Raw genomic sequence first — 21,414 nt, forward strand, 5'->3', positions numbered from 1 at the left:
GTACATCTTGGTACAATGATGGAAAGGACATCAGTTCCCTTACCCAAACTGCCGTACACCATAAAGCATTTCTGCTTAAGAAGTCAGGGAACAGCTCAGCAGGATACTTTTTATTAATATGGTATTCTTCTGAATGGTTGTACATTTACCTAATGATGACATTGGTGTGCACAAAACTCACTGAACACATGCAGTACATTGCAAACTTTCAATCTGTGTGTCTTACAATATTGCGTGGATGTAAGCAAACTTGTATGCTGAGTTTTTCCACATCAGTGCTGTTATCTGAATGTGCTGCCTGCAGAAATTAAATACTTGACTGCTAACCTTTATTAAATCTGTTGTGATAACTCTGTCCCTGAAGTGTTCTCCCAGTAGCCTATTTTTTTTGGGGGGGGGGATATAAAACTATTCAATTATATATATTCTCACATCAGAGAAATGCAACTTGTTGAATTATGAACCACTTAGCTCCTTAAAACACACAATTACATAGCAGTTCAGCAGAGGATGGAGAAGATTGGACACAGTGGCCTGGTTCATACATTATGCCAAGCCAAACTGCAGCAGAGCACAAGCAAGCATGTAGGCTCCAAGAGAGGAGATTGTGGTTGCTTTATTTCTCACTGTTTGTTCTGCTGTGCTGTGTTGAACTTGATTTAGCATGTTCATCCAAACCCAGGCTTGTGTTTTAATTCTCTCCAGGCTAACTACACCCTAAAACCAATGCTTGTCCTACAGTATTTGGCCCAAGGTTTGTCTGGGAGAGCTAAACTGTGAACAACATGTTTGGACAACATGCTAAGCCCAGGCCATGGTTTTAGTGTGGTGTAGCTGCAGAACAACCAGGGAAGAACAAAGTGACTCCCATTTCCTCTCTGGGAGCTCACACATGTGCACTAAGCTATGGTTTGGCTCAGCCTGACATGCAAATTAGGCTGCAGTATCTCCTTAAAGAGCATTGCAGTTAATTAGACCAGATTTCAGCCTGCAGTGCCACTATTTCTGTTGTGATACAGAAATGTATTCAAGATCTGGAAGTTTGTATAAGGGATCAGGAAGGGGCTTAGTCTTGCACTCAGTGTACTATAGAGACAACATGGTCAGCTAGCTGGGTAATCTTTTCTGTTGGCAAAATGGCAAACAAAAAAATTGAAAAATCAGGAGGCCTTTTCTGAGACTCTAGAAAGTTCTGTTGAAGATTACATGGTCAAAACTCTCCTGTTCTTATCCTTTGTCCAATTTTTACTTAAGAGGAGATATGGGGCAATGGTAATATGTCCCGTAACATTTTTGCTGCCCTTGTACGAGTTAGTCTAGTTAACCTTTGGAAATGGGCAGTGCAATATGTGGTCTAGAGAAACAGGGGTATGAAATAGCCCGTGGCTCTGTAATGAAAATGGAAAGTAGAATCAATCTTGCTGTTCAGTCAGGTGCCTTTGCATCAGAGCAAGGAAAGGTGGGTAAATGTGATATCGCATCTTAGGCCACCTGGTAGCAAAATAATAATATGAATCTCAATTGTTTTTTTCTTGATCCTCCTTCTAGAAAATTTCTCAGTTCCCCCGGATGTCACTGCAACTACCTCCACACCTGCTTCCTCTGCCCGCCCATCTGCTATTGACCTCCCTCCATCAGGAATAGTGAAGGGCATGCACAAAGCATCCAACCGGTCTAGCCTTATGGACACAGCCGATGGTACATCTGCAGATCCAAACTATGGGATAAAGCCAATAGGGCATCAGTAACATGGTTTTATTTCTACAGCTCATCAGTGCAGCATTGCAGAATGCATGTTATCCATCTTAAATGTCTACCATGTCAGCCATTAGTAGGCACCTGCCTCACACAGCAACAATTTTTTCTGTTTGCTTTCTTGTGAAATTGTGAGAACAATGGGGCCCTGAGACCCAGGTTGGGCAATTGCATCTTGCGGGGAAAGGCAGCTGATTAAGTTTCAGCTGTTGGCATTAAGCTCTTATGTCCAATACCCAAATGGTAGTTTGTTTGTTTTTGTGTGTTTCTTTTAGAAAAGAAGCCTGTGCTTCTTAACTTCTTACCCTGCACATTCATATTTCGTGTGGAAGAAGCAAAGGTGTGAATACTCTTTGCCCTTCCAGATCAGGAGCTGCCGGTTCCTACCTAAGCTTTTGAGCCTGTCGGTGTATTCAGCTTTGCATTGCAGAAACAACTGGGAAACAATTGAGGTGGGCAGAAACAACTGAGACCCTCTCAAGTTTGATTCCTGTAGGGGCAAAGAACATGTACCGCAGGGTGGAAAAGTGGAAGCAGTCAGCAGGCTAGATCCCCAAGTCCTCCACAACCTGCAGGCCACTTTGACAGGTAGGTGGGGTCACCCACCTGTCAGATCACCTTGTCCTGCTCACCTGTCAAAGTCACATGATGTCAGGTGAGCCAGCTTCAAAGGAAGAATCCTTTGAATGCAATAACCAAAATTGCTTTGATATAGAACGGTTCTTGCACCCTTGCTACCCGGAAGAGAGCAAAGACAGTATGTGCCCTTTCCGCTAGTAGCAAAGTGAGAAGCTGAGCCTAGCTCCAACCTCAGAATATCTCCACTGCTGCAGCAAAGCCCAGCCTCTTGATGTATGAGTAAGGGAAGGCAGTTGCTCTTTGAACTTTCATCCTGTCTCCAGCCCCTGCTGTTAACCCAAACAGTTTTGTGGATTCCCAGAAAGCTCCCGGAAAGCTCCCCTTTTCCTGCTCACTATTTTGTGTTGTTTCTGTATTCTGTATTCTGTGAAAAGTGTGACAGATCCCAAATGGCTCATACAGGCTGAAGAGGAAACAGGTAGCCTCTCTGACATGAGTGTGTGGTTCCTAGAGAGTGCAGTTTCTTAAGGGCTCCTATTGTTGTTTTAAGCAGATACCACCGCTGATGAATTTCCTCAGCATAGCTGGAGACCAGTGATTGTGGGTATCTCATTAGGACCTTTGGTTCTTTTGCTGTGCCTTGTAATCTAAAGAAGAGTGATAACTCAATGCACGCAGAGTATCAGGAAACTGCTTTTATTGTTAAATACCAAACACTGGATTCAGAAGTTAACCCCTGAGCACTATGGATCAGGAAAGGGGAGCAGGGAGTTCTGGTGAGGAAATTGCAATTTTATTTTGTGTGTGCGTTGAAAAGAAAAGTACAGAATGTGTTTTACAAAGGAACGAGAGCCCTGCATTGGGTATTTGAGAGGCATTGGGCGTTAAAGTTAAGTGAATCTTAGGAGTCTTAGAACAACAGACCCTCTCCTTGGTCCCAAATTTGATCGTTCTGTGGTTCTGTATAGTCCCCACAGTCATTTGATTAGAGCTTTCAGATTACACAACCTGGCTGTAAAATGAGCTCTTTGGTTGTACAGTGTCAGGTGCTGAAACAGAAGCAAAAATAGCTTTTTAAACTCCTTTCGCCAGCACCTAACCACCTACAGGTGGTCTTGTTTTGCCACACCAGATCTATGTTTGTCACAGCGCTGCTCTGTTCATTTCCCCTTGTTCCTTTCTTTAAAGATGTGAATTCTCAACTAAGTAATTCGCACCTTGCAGAGAGAGAGGAAAAATGCATGAACTAACTGATCTGCATTACTGACAGTTTGCATTGAACTGTTTTGGTCAGCTGTTGTTGTTCTTATGCAGAATTTCCAGGGCCTCAGCTGTGTTGCCCTGAGATTTCACTCCTAAAGCCAGCGTCTTCTTAACCTTGGAGAAGAGGCTTCGCTCTCATTTGCTGGTAGAACTATTTTCAGTATAAAGCAGCCAATGAGTGGTAAAGTAGAACCTGCACTTCTAAATGCCTGCTGCGCTGGAGTTTGTTATATGCAGGTAGAAAAGCACCCAACTGCGGTGACTAGAATAACCTTGAGGATAAACTGCTGCCTTGATTTGAGTCTGGGAGAAAACCTTTGCCAAGTCTCAAGAGTTCCCATAGTGCCCTCTGGTGGTCAAGTCCTAAAAGGATCCTAGAAAGACCATTTCAATCCGGCATGCACAATTTGTGGCCCACCAAGCCAAACAGATCCCATTAGTCAAGAATTGTGATCTCAGAGCTGCCCGACTCTGCTTCTGCAATCCCAGGAAGGAATGGGAAGTTTGTCTAGGCCTTTGCAGCTTGCCATATACGGCCTGGTCTTGAGAGATGAAAAACATATATAGACAGTGTTGTGCAAATGCTGAAAACAGCTTTGAAAAGGAAATAAATGGTCCTTTTATTAGCAGCCGTACCTTCCAGATAACCTTCTGGATAGTCCGTGTTCCCATGTTTTACATCAGGGTTTGATCACTGCAATTTCTGCTCATGTATATTGTAATTTGCTGCATCAGAAAGGATATGGTTTGGGTAGCTCTTTATAGAGTGGCAGTTGCTCACAGGTGACCTAGCCCTTGATCAACTGAATTAATTTCCCACACTGCAGGTGTCCCTGTAAGTAGCAGAGTCTCAACAAAAATCCAGCAGCTGCTCAATACTCTGAAGCGACCCAAGCGGCCACCTCTGAAGGAGTTTTTTGTGGATGATTTTGAAGAAATTGTTGAAGGTATTTGGATATGCCAATGGGCTGGTTGCAAGTCGCAGAAAACTTTGCGTGTCTTGTTCTTTTGCTTGGTTTTGCTTTTCTTCTTTCGATGCCTGTTAAGCTCCAGTAGTTAAGGGAGAATCCTCTTCCTTCTATCTGTGCCTTTCTTTTATGAGGTTTCCAGATCAATACGGATTAGAAAACAAATGTGCTGTTGTATCTTAGCCTCTTATATAGAAAAGCTCAAGAGTTCCATGTAGCTCCTCCTGGTCGTATGCTTTTTCTGTAACTGTCTGCACAAGGGGAACCTCATGCACAACCTTCCAAGCCCCACATCGTCTGGGGTTGTGGAGCCAGAGGCAAACAGTGGGTGGAACAGCATATTGGAGAGTCTTTGTACACTAGATTCTTGCACACACACACACACACTCCAGATACATAATGGCATCATCACAATTGAAGGACAGGCAGAAGCACTCCAGGGTGCAGAGCACAGATAGCGAGGGCTGTTGCTTGGGAAGAACTGGATAGGGGCACCTGGAGGTCACATTCAGCCCATAGGCCGGAAAGTTCCCCTCCTCTGGAGTAGGCAGAGAGCTACTCTGTCAAGCTCACAGGTTTTCTTAAAGAGGAAAAGGGGGAAAGATGAGCTCTTCTTGCTTAAAACAGGGTGTACCAGCTTCTCCCAACTTCTTGTAGTCCAACAATCTGTAGGGCAGCTCCCATCAACCCAGATTGTCAGCTGTGTCAGCAGGAACTCGTGCAAGTTGTTGGGATCCAACAACATTTCGGAGTTGGGAAAGTCTGGGAATATACCATGCCATCATTGGGTATATATGCCAAATCAGTCTTTTTACTGCAAGAGGGATGGGAGAGCAACACTTGGCATAGCATGTCCCCCCCAAAAAAAATTTCCTTCGTTGTCTCTTCTCCCTCCCCTCCCACACCCCTCCCCTTTTCAAATCAGGTGGTCACACTTGACACTTTGTCAGAAATGCTGGTGCCCAAGAAAAAAAGGGTGGAATTGGGCCGCAGACATGGTGAGGGTAGTTCAAGCCTTAAATATGAGAACGGGGAAACCTGGGTTATTGCTGCTTCATATATGCATCTTTAACTTCCACTCCGAAATTCTGTGTGGCGTGTGTAGCTCCCACTGAGAGACAGATGGCAAATAGTAAATTTGGATTATTCCTCTGAGAGCTGACCCAAGAGATTTTGTGACCCACGCAGCTGCGTTGTGTGATCCAGGAGCTGTGCTCAGACTTCCTCATCAACACTGCAAGTGAGGTGCACCTCTCACATTGCGTACTGCTCTGCTGGTGGCCCTAGAGGGGCTATTTACCCAAAGAACTGCTTGGTGTTCCATGGTACATTTTTGTGCTAGTGCTGACTCTGCTGGTCTTAAACAGCTTTCTAGCAACTCCAGTATACGGCATTATCTATGAATATACTACCTAGGCACTGTCACAGAGGCAAGTTGCTTTTTGACTATTTCAACTTAATTTCCCTCTCCTGGATTTAAATACCACCCTCCTTTTTTTAAGCCACTAATTTTCTCCTCCAGTAAATGGCTCTGTTCTCTTGGCATTTTTTGTTCTCTTCATCTGCTCTCTCTTTTGACCTGCTGCTCTTTACGTGTTGATTAACCTTTATCAAGTTACCACTTCAACTTTTCAAAACTCCCCATACAAATCCTTGCTCTACCACACCTTCCTGCTCTTTCTACTACCTGTTATCTCTGTCCTACTCTGTCTTTGGTGCCTTTTATTAAAGTCAAACTTAATCTTGGTTTGTTCATATTTGTCTTGGCTGACTGGCTGAGATTTTAGACTTTCTGCTCACTTCTGTGTTGCGTATTGTACCTAGCACACAGATTGATGCTACGTAATTGTATAGTAGCAGCGGCAGTAATAGTAGGTTCTTGCCAAATGCAATCGAGTTAACATCTTCACTTTCTGTGTTTGGAAATAATACAGTTTTCCTGTCTCCTACTGGGCGGTATCTATCCTTAGCAACAAATACGTTCAAATTGCTTCGACCTTTTAAAAGTGGATTTTGAAACAGCGATTTCCAAAATGGGGAATCCTTTGCACCATGAATGCAGGGAGCTATAGACTTTGTTTAGCACCATTTAGTCCTCCATACACAGCTTGCTCCTTTCCTCAGTGGATTTAACACTTGGTCTGGTGGTGTTTTCTTTGCAGTTCCACAGCCAGACCCAAATCAGCCCAAGCCAGAGGGACGTCAGATGACGCCTGTGAAGGGAGAACCCCTGGGCGTAGTTTGCAACTGGCCTCCTGCTTTAGAAGCCGCTTTGCAACGCTGGGGGACGACGCAGGCCAAATGCCCTTGTTTGACAGCCCTGGATGTTACTGGGAAACCAGTCTACACACTGACATATGGTGAGAATCTTTATAGAGTCTTGTTAGCCTATACACTTTACCATAGCGGGCTTTTTTAAGGCATGTGGGTCTTTGTGGTTTGCCTGCCTTGACTTGGCACATAAGCTGTTTGATTAGAAAAGCAGCACTTTGGTGATCCTGCGTTGATTGTGCACTGGCTAAGATACAGGATACATATATTTTCCAGCAATAATAATAGACGTGTGTCGTGGGGGTGGGGGTGGGGGATGCTGCACCTGCCGCTGCCTGCCTGATGTGTAGCCTCATTGCTTTCTCTCTACGTTCCAGGCAAGCTGTGGAGCAGAAGTCTGAAGCTGGCCTATACGCTGTTGAATAAACTGGGCACCAAAAATGAGCCTGTCTTGAAACCTGGAGACAGAGTAAGAAGCCTTAACAAATGGTTTATAGCTCCCCTTGTGAAAAATGAATGGGGGTGGGGCATGAATGTATGTGCCTCTTCCCCTTTAAATGTTTTTTAAAATTACTTCTTTAAAAAATTGTAGCACATGAGTTAATTTTGCAGTCATCTAATGAACATTCTTTGAGTTAAACAGCCTGTTTTGTGCTTTGCAGTGTAATGGTCCAAGCTTGACTGCTGTCCATCCTACCTTCTCTAACTTAATGATTTCTGTGAACCGCAGGTAGCCCTTGTTTATCCCAACAATGATCCTGTCATGTTCATGGTGGCGTTCTATGGCTGTTTGCTAGCTGAAGTCATCCCAGTGCCGATAGAGGTACCTCTAACCCGAAAGGTAACGTTGATGGAACTTAGAGGAGTGATAGGATGTGGGATGAGAACCAAGTCAGGCTGTCAGCCTTGGATACATTTAGACTTTGCGGCTTCCTGTTCTAGAGAGCCTGCCTTTCACAGCTGTTGCACATCCAGGCTGATATTTCGAAATGCTGGTGTTCTGTCATTCCTCCCTCTTCCGTCGAGCACATGGTAAAAGAGATCGAAGTATCTCACCTCTCCTTCGGTCAGTACCCTGGGCCTTATTCTCACCAGGGCTCAGCACCTTTATTTTAGAGAATGTTATTTAAAACAGCAACAATGGGGAGCTTCTTTTGTTATTTTGCAGTCCTACTGATTTCCATGGCACTGTGCTACTCTATAGGAATTGCGGTTTGCTCCCTTGCTGAAAAGCCAAATATTTCATTGTGTTTTTTAAAAATATATATCTTGAAATGCATTTCGGAAGTTGAAATGCAGGCAGTTTCCGAGCTACTGCTCTTTACAGACATCAGAACTATAATACACTATATCCGTTCCAGAGGGGAAAGTGAGTATAAGGCAAAAAGATGGTAGCATTTTGAATTCGCTTCCCCAAACAGATATGTGTATTAACAAGTTCTGACATTGTTTTTCAAGACTTTTCGGGCATAGTTTTGTATTGGTGCCTATCAGAGGTAGCTTGAGAAGCAGCCCTGATTGAAATGAGTTTCAGTGTAGATTTTCTGGCCGGCTTGTGTCCTGAGCACTGCTGAGAATAGGTCCTGATGTTCTCGCAGAGTCCGTGTGTCACGTAAAGGTCACCTCTACCCTTACCATAATTGGAATAACACGCCATGCTAAGGTATTAAGAGTGTCTTTCAAGAGACCGGCTTGGCAAGGAGCATGGTGAGAGAAGTGGTAATGAGGTGGTAACCTAGCCTGGTAATGCTATGGGTCTCCTAGGGGCATCTCTTTGATTTGTGGTCTCAATATGACAACTGCCATAACAACCCGCACATGACAACGGATTCTCTCCCAGCCCCCGCACTGACTCTATACGCTCAGTAAACCAGTTTGTCCATTTCAGTGCTTTCTTCCCTCGCTTCTGTTGTGTTGCAGGGGATTCTCTGATCATCTGCTCATTCCAGCTCGTTCCAGCTTAGTAAATTTCCCTTCTGTACTTAAGGGATGCTGGGATTGGAAAAGGAGGGGTAGCTTCTTACCAATATGCTGTTTTTATTATTATTATTATTATTATTATTATTATTATTATTATTATTAGTGTGTGTGTGATTTCTGTTTGGCCTTTTTTGTATGGAAATGCCATGTGCTCAGTCCATTTTTTAACAAATCAAGTTAACAAATAAAGACAAATAGCTTTATTTTAACAAATAAAGTTTGAGTGCAATATGGATTTTGATATGCAGTGGTACCTCGGGTTACATACACTTCAGGTTACATACGCTTCAGGTTATATCCTCTGCTAACCCAGAAATAGTACCTCGGGTTAAGAACTTTGCTTCAGGATGAGAACAGAAATCGCACAGCAGCGGGAGGCCCCATTAGCTAATGTGGTGCTTCAGGTTAAGAACAGTTTCAGGTTAAGAACAGACCTCCAGAACGAATTAAGTTCTTAACCCGAGGTACCACTGTGTAGCCTGCTATCCTCTTGGGGTAGTTTTTTTTAAAAAATTGTTGAATTTTGGGGCAAATAGGAAGGAGTACAGGCCTGGCAATGTTCTGTAGCAAGTCCTGCAAGTTATCCAGCCGGGTATTTCACAAACTCCCGCTGTCTGGACCATTTAGGAACCTGTCCCACTGATGATTTCAAACTGTGACTATGAGCTCATCTGCAGAGATCCCTTCCTTTCGCTTCTCACATGGTAGTCTTGCCAGTCTAATGCTTCCCCTCCCCCCTGTGGCTGGAGGAGAAAAGACCTGTTTGAGATTGTGTGGGCAACAGTTTGGCTACATTTCAGAAGCTAGTGATGAAGGGATTGGAGAACTGGACTTCAGGACCCTGCAAGTAAAATATAACCAGGCAGAGGGCCTTCTCAGTAGTGGAACGCCCTCCCTTCAGATGTCAAGGAGATAAAGAATTACACAACTTTTAGAAGACATCTGAAGGCAGCCCTCTATTGTGGGGTTTTTAATGCTTGATGTTTTTAGATATGCTGTAAGCTGCCCAGAGTGGCTCAGGAAACCCAGCCAGGTGGGCAGGGTATAAATAATAAAAAGTATTATTATTAACATGAATTATTCAAATATGCTTGTTTAATTTCTGCTGGTTGCGGAATTCAGCTTTTCTTGGAGCAGAAATTTCTCTCTTTAGCACAGAGTTAAGCACAACTCTGGCTATAACCCGGGTCAGCCTTCAACCAACCTGTTGCCCTCCAGCTGTGGTGACTAAAGCTAACAGAAGTTGTAGTCCAAAAATTGTAGTCTAGAGGGCACCAGGTTGGGGAAGGCTGACTTTTCCCTGGAACACTGTTTCCCAAGTTTCAGGTTACTTTCGTTCATGGACTTTTCAACACAGGATGAATGCCGTGCCTTCCACATTCGTTGTTGCCACCCATCTTATTTCAAATCATCACCACTCCCTGTGTTTTTCCATTGTGTGCAGTGCCTGCTTCCCCTTGCTATCACTGTGGTGGTTGTCATTTTAGTTTCAAACCACTGATGGATGACTCTAAATGTCTGTAGTTCCCTCAGCGTTGTCCATAATGTTACCATCCAGTTACCAAACCATTACCGACGTTTAGAAGTTTGGTAAGGCTAAAGCTGGCCTTTTCTCTCTTTTTTGCCCCAATCTGCAAATCACAGTGATTCCCTTTTCCCTTCCACAGGATGCTGGTGGCCAGCAAATTGGCTTTCTTCTAGGCAGCTGTGGCATTGCTTTGGCTCTCACTACTGAGGTTTGCTTAAAGGGTCTCCCCAAAACACAGAATGGAGAAATTGTGCAGTTCAAAGGTTAGTTGTTGATTTTATATGGAACGGTCATTGTGGGTGGCATTTTATCAATCAGGAAATGACAGGGATGCACTTGCACTTGTGACAAGTCATAAATGTCGAACATGACATTCCTATTTTGCAGCAGACTAACTTGTAACTTGTAACTTGTAACTTGTAACTTGTAACTTGTAACTTGTAACTTGTAACTTGTAACTTGTAACTTGTAACTTGTAACTTGTAACTTGTAACTTGTAACTTGTAACTTGTAACTTGTATGGGACGTGGGTGGCGCTGTGGGTTAAACCACAGAGCCTAGGACTTGCTGATCAGAAGGCCGGTGGTTCGAATCCCCACGACGGGGTGAGCTGCCATTGCTCGGTCCCTGCTCCTGCTAACCTAGCAGTTTGAAAAGCATGTCACAGTGCAAGTAGATCAATAGGTACCGCTCCGGCGGGAAGGTAAACGGTGTTTCCGTGCACTACTCTGGTTCACCAGAAGTGGCTTAGTCATGCTGGCCACATGACCCAGAAGCTGTATACCAGCTCCCTCGGCCAATAAAGCGAGATGAGCGCCACAACCCCAGAGTCGTCCGCGATTGGACCTAATGGTCAGGGGTCCCTTTACCTTTTAACTTGTTCATAAATTAAGGTTCCCTGGCTGTAGTTATTGACTGTGTAAGTGATAAAGCAAAGCCTTAATTACCCATCAGCCCAGGTTGGCAGAAGCAGGGCTTGCAGCCAGTTTTCAGAAGAACCAAACAACTCCACCCCCTATTCCTGCTACCTGAGATATTTGGGGTTACTAGTAACTGGAATGGGGGCTGCTTTCATGAAAGGCATGTGCTCTGCTACTGAGCCACAGCCCCTGATGCTTTTTACAATGGGAATGGGTTGCTGGGAGCACGCTGAAACATTACTTCATTGTCATTGCTGGTTTACAGGGCAATCCAATTCTGCTGTTGAATGGCTTGAGTGTTACATACAGTGGTGCCTCGCAAGACGAAATTAATCCGTTCCGTGAGGCTCTTCGTATAGCGTTTTTTTCGTCTTGCGAAGCAAGCCCATTGACAGCTTAGCGGATTAGCGCTATTAGCGGTTTAGCGGCTTTTAGCGATCAGCTGATAAGCGGCTTAGCGGCTTAGGAAAAGGGGGGGAGGGGGAAAAAACCGCAGGAACTCGCAAGACATTTCGCCTTGCGAAGCAAGCCCATAGGGAAATTCATTTTGCGAAGCGCCTCCAAAACGGAAAACCCTTTCGTCTAGCGGGTTTTCTGTCTTGCGAGGCGTTCGTCTTGCGGGGCACCACTGTACTTAAGCATTTCTACACCCACTAATCATGGCCTCTGTGTGGTTACGTATGAAAAGCACACATTTTCTTGTTTTGCCGTGATGATGCATTTGGGGGAAGCTACCAGCGCAGAACAGCTTCAGTACATGTAATTGTGGACCAAATAATTCATTCATGATCTTAATTTTCGTACATGGAAATCTTCTCTATGTCAGAATAATATTCTGAATGAAGCGGCTTTAACTTTCTGCCTCTTTACATGCCTCTTTATGATCCCCACCAGCCTAAACCCAGATAAACTTTTCATAAGCATTAGAAACCTTGTGTTTCTGGGGTGGCGGGGAGGTGGGCAAGAAACCTTGTTCAAGGGCTTTGTGAGGCTTGCAGCATTGCAGCAGGTTCCTCTGGGGGAGCCAGATTGCATCATTTGCAATGTGAATGCATCAAAAAAAAATTTGCAACCTAGAAGTCACTTTTTTACCTTTCGATTTTAGGTTGGCCTAGGCTCAAGTGGGTTGTAACAGATTCCAAGTACCTCTCTAAGTCACCAAAGGACTGGCAGCCCAACATTTCAAACGCGGGGACTGAGCCAGCTTACATTGAGGTATGTAGCGAGCAAAAATTAACAAAACAGCATATGCTGCCTTGGCTATTGAACTTGTAATATATTTAGGGTGTTTCAAGTGTCTGTGTGCCTTGCTGCCAAAACCTCACGTCCTCCTAATGTGCCCTTTCTCTCCAGAAGTTGTGGTTTAAGCATCTTTGTGAACTGGCACAATTATAAATTGAGGATGCAATTTACGTGGAATATCTTCTTCCAGTGCCCTTTGTCCTTCTTGAACAGATCTTTTTTTACAGAAAAAAGCTTCGGCCATAAGAGTTTGTGATGGGGTTGGTGATCTGTAGTCTTCCAGACATTGGACTACATTTCCCATCATCCCTGAGTATTGGCCATGCTAGCTGGGGTAATGGGAGTTGGAGTCCCAGCTACTTCTTTAGGGCCACAGGTTCCCTATCCCTGGTTTATGCGAATACTTTGGGAGTTCTAAACCTCGTTTCAAATGGTCTGTTCCCTTTGTTGGTGAGTCTGTTCACACTTTATTTTGACAGAGAGAGAGAGAGAGAGAGAGAGAGAGAGAGAGAACGAACAGGAATAGCATAGGTAGAGCAGGGCTTTTCAAACTTGGGTCTCTAGCTGTTTTCTAGATTACAGTTCCCATCAGCCCTGACCACTGGTCCTGCTAACTAGGGATGATGGGAATTGTAGTCCAAAAACAGCTGGAGACCCAAGTTTGGGAAACCATGGCAACAAATTCAAGCTTGTATTTTTTTTCTCATTCTACTCAATTTTGCTCGCTTATGCATACCCATATTCTGCCTTGCATGCAAACACACATGCATATACGTGGAAAAGAGTAAAGGGCTCTCTGCCTTCAGCTTTATGAATGGTTAAGGCAAATATAACAGCACTTTGATCCCTGAATTGTTGATATTTGTGCGCTTTTCTCAGTACAAGACCAGCAAGGAGGGGAGTGTGATGGGTGTGACCGTGTCACGAATTGCTATGCTGGCTCACTGCCAGGCTTTGTCTCAGGCCTGCAACTACTCTGAAGGTGAGTGCTGTCCAGCCTGGCTGCATTATGAGCACAGGGAGTCATGTCCTAGTGGACATCTCTCTCCAGAGGACTGTGAACCCAGCCCAGTGCTAGTCTTTAGGAGTTATGCGCTACACCCATTAAATCAAAGTGATTGTTTATAAACGGTGCACCAGTTCACACTGCCAAATGCTTCAGTGTGATATAGGTTTCATTGCCCAGCCACACTGAGAGAGACTTGTATGTATGTCTCGTAAGCTAATGGTTTTATTTCATAGTGAGACAGCTGCTGTCTCCTGTATACAGTCATACCTCTTGTTACGTTAGGTTCATGTTACGTCTTATCAGGTTGCGTCCTGCGGCGACCCAGAAGTACCGGAAAGAGTTACTTCTGGGTTTCGCCACTCACGCATGCGCAGACGCTCAAAATAACGTCACGCGCATACGCAGAAGCGGCGAATCGTGGCATGCGCAGACGCGGGTTGTGTTCTACTCATGTTGCAAACGGGGCTCCGGAACAGATCCCGTTTGCAACCAGAGGTACCACTGTATACAGTTTGGTTCACTGATGTGTGTCTCTGTACAAAATCATATAGTTTCTTAAATTTTAATCATTGTATTAAAGCATTTATGTGCCACTCTGCATTGAATATTCTAGGCCATTTTGCAACAATAGATCCACATATATCAGCTGGTAGAGCATGGGACCCTTAATCTCAGGGTCGTGGGTTTGCGTCTCACATTGGGCAAAAGATTCCTGCATTGCAGGGGGTTGAACTAAATGACCCTCATGGTCCCTTCCAAATCTACAATTCTTTGATTCTATGAAATTATTGCAAGGAGCAGCTTGACTTTGTAAACTGATCCCTAGTAGCTTTTACATGCAAAGGGGAAGGATGTTGCGATTTATTTTTATTTTTAAAAATTCAGTAATATTCCTTTCACCAGGCATTTTCTTAGCTTCCCTAAATGCTCAGTACACATCATCAGTGGCCTTTCTTCAGCTTGCCTCTGAATGCCACTTGTTTGGTAATCACAAGCGGGGAGAGTGCTCAGGTCTTACTTCCAGGCTTTCTGCAGTCTTCTGGTTGGCCACTGTGAGAACAGGATCCTGGGATAGATGGGCCTTCAGATAAACCAAAACAGAGCATTCATAGCAGTTTATTTACAGGCATCTTAATCTGCCCTGTTGGACTCTTGAAGCAGCCAATACCAATCACCACTGCAATAAAATAAAATAAATAAAATAAAATAAAATAAAATATAAAATATAAAATAAAATAAAATAAAATAAAATAAAATAAAATAAAATAAAATAAAATAAAATAAAATAAAATAAAATAAGTGTTCCATCCCGCGCCCCCTTTATCAATACAAATCTGTTTAAGTGTGTGTATAGAAAGTTTTGTTGGTACATTACTTGTTAGAGAAATGCTTGGCGTTCTCAACGAAGGGGTTTTATTTTCCTGTTAAGAAGTTTGTTGCAAGCATCTAAGGGGAGAGATTTTGGTTTTTCATGGCAAGTCTGAGAAGTGGTCAATACAATATGATTATTCATGGAACCCTGGAGTAGACTTTGTGTTTGTTTAGCAGAATAGAAAGTTGCACCTCAGGAAGCAAAATTTCAGACAAGTTAAGTGTTAACATTTCTGTTGCAGGTGAAACCATAGTGAACGTCCTGGATTTCAAGAAAGATGCAGGCTTGTGGCATAGCATGCTAACGGTGAGCCAGCATTTTAAGGAGATGATCTGCAGAAACTTTACTGTGACTTCTTTTCATAGGCTACAGAGGCATGCGGTTATTGGACTGGGGGGCGGGGGCTAGTCTGGTCCCCTAAAGGCTCCCCCTGGAACCTCCTTCCCAAAGCCTGGGAAGCTTCTGCCTGGCTTAGGGAGGGAAGCGCGATGCTCATGCCCACAACATCGCCCTTGCAAGCTGGCACCTCTAGCCCTAACTGTTCCCCTATGAAAAATTTCATCACGCGCCCGACTCGGCTTAGTCTTAAAGGTGGAAGGACCGCTGAAGAATGGTATGACTGCAACCCCACTGGGATGTGAAGTGTAACATATCAGCATTATCTCAAAATCCTATGAATTAGCATTTTCACTTAGATTTATTGGATTGGATTCATTGTGGTTATGTCCATGGAAACCACACATTTTTGCCGGTGGTTTGTTTTTATTTGATTTGCGCCTGGGTTATTCTCTGTGTGTGCATGTGTAAAACCGGCTCTCTTTCTGTCTTTCAGAGTGTAATGAACAAGCTGCACACCGTCAGTGTGCCCTACTCAGTGATGAAAACCTGCCCTCTTTCCTGGGTACAGAGGGTTCACACTCACAAAGGTGGGCATTGAAAGGCCGTTGCACAGCTGACTTGTCATGAAATTCTACTCGATATGATCCAGAGCATAACAATGTATAGTTAGCAGAGTAAAAACTTAAAACACATTTCAGGATTCCCTAAATATAGACAAGAGGCAATTGTATGTCATCCAGCAGAGTTTTACTGCTATTGAATGCAAATGAGCATCATGGTCACAAATCCAATACATTCAGGATTGGCACTGTCCATAAGAAATCCAGTTGCAGGAGACTTAATTTAAACTTACAGTAAGTCTAAACCTTAACACTAAGCATACTACGTGCAGAACATCACACCAGAAGGAAAAGAGAGAGAAAGAGAAACCCAGACTCCTTTTGCCCTATTATTATAGTCAGCATGATCTTGACAGAAAAAGATAACAGAACCAGTTTAAGCCAGCTGTAGTCAGCTTCTCTGAAGGAATAACCCAACATCACGAACCTTTCTTTCACACAGAAAAGCTACTCTTGAATTAAATAGAATAGGAAAGATTTCTACACATCCGCTCAATACTTTCTGTACCAAGAAATGCAAACTGACACTCTCCCCATTTATTAGGTGCAGGAAGTATTGATATGCAAAACACCTATAGAAAAACATATCTGGCCCCTATCTGGTCTCCAGTCCTGTTCCCATGTCCATGGAGCTGAATGGGGCGCAGAAAAGCTGCTAAAGGGATGTGTGACTCTTGATTGTTACTGGGAACATAATCTTAGGTTACATGGTTCTGCTACTTTCTCATTGGAGATCTTGGAGAGTTGGCTGGTATCTTCTCACCCTGCAGTCTTAGCATTTGTTTACCAAAGGGATTTACCTCCTAAGTCTGCCTAGAGTTTTGTCCTTCAGATCTCTGAGAATATCCCTGTGGCTTTTATTTAAAGGAGCAACAAGTAAGCCTCCACTTTGGTGCACTGACTTTCTCTAATTCTCTCGGTTGTAGCTAAGGTGGCTTTGGTGAAGTGTCGAGATTTGCACTGGGCCATGATGGCTCACCGGGACCAAAGAGATGTCAGCTTAAATTCCCTGCGGATGCTGATTGTAACAGATGGTGCTAACCCTTGTGAGTATGCACTTGGGCCTGTTTTCCTGCCGTAGTGCCTGCATATTTAGCAGGTTTTCCTCCAACAGTCTTCAGAATTGTGCTCAGTGAAGATAACTTATTCACATACTTGGCAGTAGAGCATTGAAAAGTGTGTGCACACATGGATGCAAGTAAGATGTATTTCCAAGTATGGGATTGCAGCCTAAGGCTGTATACACTTATTTGCCTGCATGCTCTAAGATCATTTATGGCATGGGCAGCCAGATGCAATACAATGGAAGTGAGTGGTTCACAGGGGGCAAAGCATTGGATAAAATCTTTGCCTCTTGAGGAAATGTAACTTAATCTTCTGATGAGCTATGCGAGAGGGGGCAATTCAGTAATTCTTGGTGCTGTGGTCTAAACCACAGAACTTCTTGGGCTTGCTGATCAGAAGGTTGGTGGTTCGAATCCCCATGATGGGGTGAGTTCTCGTTCCTCTGTCTCAGCTCCTGCCAACCTAGCAGTTTGAAAGCACGCCAGTGCAAGTAGATAAATAGGTACCGCTGCAGCGGGAAGGTAAACAGCATTTCCGTGCGCACTTGTTTCCGTCACGGTGTTCCGTTGCACCAGAAGCGGTTTAGTCATGCTGGCCACATAACCCAGAAAACAGTCTGTGGACAAACGCCGGCTCCCTCAGCCTGAAAGTGAGATGAGCGCCAGAACCCCATAGTTGCCTCTGACTGGACTTAACCATTCAGGGGTCCTTTACCTTTTACCTATATTTCATTGTACTCCAACACGAAATTGGTTATAACTATTTCTTTTGTATTTTTAAATTGGAAGAATAGAGAGCAAAGATTGTGTGTATGTATGTCAATCAAGAGAACTTTCCCTGTACTGTTTGCATTTGTTGCAATTTATTTTGTAGAATAGAGGTACTGTAAATAAAAGGATTGCTTCATTGTATTTTTTGCAATCTATGTAAGCAATTCATTATATTTTTTGCAATTCATTCAAGCAGTTCAAATGATTACTGTCTTATAGAACAGTGAGTTGCCAGATATTCTGGAGCTGCTTTTATAAGAGGAATTGAATTGCAGTTTTAGTTTTGCCTAGATATTCTAGCTTGGTGCTGCCTTAAGTATGTGAGACAGGTAACAACACTGAAACCAAAACTCATAATAAAGAGTAAGGGTGTTCTGTATTTAACACCTTGCTAAATCATCTTAGATGCAGTAATTTGGAATGGCAGTAGTCGGATAAGAGTAACACTTGCTTTTGTCTGCTTCTAAGCATGTAATAACTTGAGTTATACTGGCAAAGTTAAAGAAATTGAATTAAAACACTTGGATATATTCTGACAGATATGGTATTGGGGTCTACTTCAAAGCAACCTCTAGAGAAATGCCCAAAGACTTTGTAGAAGTCCTATGAGAATTGTATCTTTAAAAGAGGACAACAGCCATTTCTGTCCACTGGGGGCAGGGAAGGGGGAATCACCCCCTCCATTAACAGGCAGCATAGAGGAGGAGACCTGAGCATCTTTAAATTGCTCACAGGGGATGAGGCAAAGGGTCTTTGAAAGAAATGAGCAACAGGGTGCTGCTGCTGCTCCTCTTGGGGGCTTAATTGAGTGTCTGGCCAGATGGTGTTGGCGAGCAGTACAATTTGAATGCAATTAGCACTTCTGGATCAGATGGAGGCAGAATGCACTGGGAAGATACGCCTTAATCTTCTGGGTGTGGTGGGGGAAGCACTTAAACCTTGTAATTGTCTTCTTTCACAAATGTTTTCAGAATCACAAGGAGTCTGCACAGAGGTTCTAACAGTCCTAGGAATTATTGTGAAATGCTTTGTACAGTTAGAATAAACATCAGTTCCCGTAATTCCTTTTTAAAGGTTGGATGCTCAGAGAGCTTTGAAAGGAAGGTGGAGGTTCTTCTGGCCTTATAAATAGCATAATGTGGGCATTGCAGTTTTATTATTATATGCTTTTATCCAGCCTTTTTGTGTACTTCATCTGCAGACAGGCCTCCTGCAAATTATAATATGCCTGGGGCTCCAGAACTATATTACTGCACAGTAATTAAGTGAGGAAGTCTGATTTTAGAAAGAGGCACTCTATTATAGCACTCAGACATGTCTGCAGTGCACTAAATCTTTAGGAAATATTATTACATTTAGGCATCATATAAATTGTAGATATTATGGCTTTCCTAAAGCAGCCTTTGTGTTTCTCTTAGCAGGCCCTGTTCACAGTTTAAAATGATAATGATTGCCTTCCAGGGTCTGTGTCCTCTTGCGATGCTTTCCTAAGCTTGTTCCAGAGCCATGGGCTTAAACCGGAGGCAATTTGTCCTTGCGCGACATCTCCTGAAGCAATGACTGTGGCAATTCGGAGGTAGGTGATGTCTGATTTTCCCAACTACCCTCTTGTGTGTTTTAAAGAGATGCCACCAATTTACAAATACTTCAAGCTCGTTTCTTATCTGGGGCATCTGAAACGAAAGTTGTAGTCAGCTACTTTACTGAGTAATTCATTGCTTCTGTTCTCACAAGTGGCGGTAATATCTCTATGGCCATTCATTCATTTGGACATAATTGGCCTTGGTGAAAACTCTGGAGGGGCATATATAGGTATCCCGGTTCTGATGGGGAACAAAGGCAACTAATTTAAATATTTTACTGTTTTTGTAATTAATTTATTACACGTTTCTCCACCCACCCACCCACCCAATTATTTGTCTTTAATGCTTGCCTTACACTGTGCCAGAAGTAACAGAGCTTAACTATTTTAGTATTAATAAAATAACTTTTAAAAAACCTCACAAGTTTTTTATTATTATTCTGCTATGATCTAATATATGTATTCTTTTTGTTCAAATATGAAAATACGCAGATCAGTTTCAGTTTGATCCTAGAATATGATTTCATACTCTTGAGGCATTGCTGTGCAGTCTTTTTGTATTATTGATTTTTTTTGTAGCTATTGGAAAGCAAACCTAATAATTCTAAATGGCATATAAAGCTTTATTTTTATCTGTTGATGAGAAGCATGAATTATGTCTATCTCTCATTGGGTTCATACAGAAATTTCTTCACATTCAAATATATCAGGAGGTTGAGAATCCATTAGAACTAGGTTTCTACTCCGCTGAATGTACATGGATTCAGTGACCACCCATCTTTGGATAAAGTTCCTGGTTTGGTGTTGGGCAGACTTTAGTCTTATCAGTTCTACTTAGTTTTTTTTACCAGAACCCCAAGATCTAACAACCACAGCCATGTACACACACACACACTCATACTTGGTTAACCCAAGCTTGTTTTGTTTCAGCAGCCTAATTTAAGGTGGAAAACATGCCTTTTCCTTGTTACCATCGTTGAACAGCAGGAAATCAGAGTCCCTTTTCCAATCTACTGCAAATGAGCTAAAGAACTACCATGGGGGTCCAAACCTTCTGCCCACCCTCCCTGGATCACTTCAGATAATACGAGGGCTTTTAAAATATCCTTACATGAAGTGACCCAAGTAATATACCTAAGGATCGGTCGCCATGGGTTTCATTGTGCATTGTGTGCCTTCGGAAACCCCAGATCTAGTGGGGCTCTCTGCCATTCAGCAATTAGAAAAAAGCTAGTTATCGGAAGTTTCCCTAAATTGGAGTGGAGAGTGTTTTGCAGTTCAAGGGGACCATTCCTTTGTGGGGAACCTTCCTAACAGTGATGTGTAGGGCCAGAGGGGGAAATGGACAGAACAATGAACCTGTGTCCTAGTTTTGTACAGTAGGCCACATTCCGGCCACATGAAAGTCAGAGGTTCCTTCCCATGCATACACATCTCCCTTGTGGCAAGCCAGAGGCATTATAATTGTTTGTGGGTACATTCCAGCCAGGTAAAAGTGCTTGGGATGGATATGGAACTCATAAGGGTGTCAAGGGCCAAATAGAGAGGCCAGGAGGGCCACATTCATATACATATACAAGCGTGAAGTTCCCCACCCCGGCCATGATCAGTAGGAAGCCAGCAGTGTCCCTCATATTGTGCTGTAGTATTTTAATGCCTCTTGTATTCCTAGACCTGGTGTCCCTGGGGCACCCTTGCCTGGAAGAGCCATCTTATCGATGAATGGGTTGAGTTATAGTGTCATACGTGTGAACACAGAAGATAAGAACTCGGCTCTCACTGTGCAGGATGTTGGACATGTGATGCCAGGAGGTGAGGATCATGGTGGTGGAAGGGGAGAGTACATATGCTCTGAAATGTTTCAGACTTTCTCTGTTTGGACTCCTCCCTATCTCATCTATCACCTAACAATAGCTATGCAGCAGAGGTTGGTTTGTTCCTCTTTCCCCTGAACTGCTTTCAAATCCTGCTGTCCCTTGTAAGAATTAAAAAGCAGCTTTAAGAATTGGTGTCTGGGTGTGTTTGTTTTCCTCTGCCCTCCTCCTCACTTTTTCCTCTCGTGTTGCGTCCTTTAGGTTTTAAATTTGTGGGAAGGGGCTACCTTATTTTTACTGATATTATGTAAGCACTTTGGGAGGTTCTTTGGCTGAA

General features: G+C 43.4%; 1 protein-coding gene across 4 annotated transcripts in view; it reads left to right on the forward strand.

Moving 5' to 3' along the window:
* DIP2B (disco interacting protein 2 homolog B) overlaps positions 1–21,414 on the forward strand; it is a 176,580-nt gene that overhangs the window by 127,626 nt on the left and 27,540 nt on the right. For 3 of the 4 annotated variants that reach the window (XM_081849506.1, XM_081849509.1, XM_081849508.1), the window contains 13 exons: positions 1,549–1,698; positions 4,425–4,544; positions 6,728–6,925; positions 7,214–7,305; positions 7,567–7,677; positions 10,484–10,607; positions 12,370–12,479; positions 13,386–13,488; positions 15,129–15,193; positions 15,720–15,813; positions 16,773–16,892; positions 19,143–19,257; positions 20,936–21,075. In XM_081849506.1, the coding sequence (XP_081705632.1) occupies positions 1,549–1,698; positions 4,425–4,544; positions 6,728–6,925; positions 7,214–7,305; positions 7,567–7,677; positions 10,484–10,607; positions 12,370–12,479; positions 13,386–13,488; positions 15,129–15,193; positions 15,720–15,813; positions 16,773–16,892; positions 19,143–19,257; positions 20,936–21,075 (1,542 nt within the window). The remainder of the gene's footprint in view (positions 1–1,548; positions 1,699–4,424; positions 4,545–6,727; positions 6,926–7,213; positions 7,306–7,566; positions 7,678–10,483; positions 10,608–12,369; positions 12,480–13,385; positions 13,489–15,128; positions 15,194–15,719; positions 15,814–16,772; positions 16,893–19,142; positions 19,258–20,935; positions 21,076–21,414) is intronic. The other variant, XM_081849507.1, reaches the window with a different exon arrangement.

This window comes from Podarcis erhardii, assembly GCF_964252035.2.
Source record: "Podarcis erhardii genome assembly, chromosome: 2".
Lineage (NCBI taxonomy): Eukaryota > Metazoa > Chordata > Lepidosauria > Squamata > Lacertidae > Podarcis > Podarcis erhardii.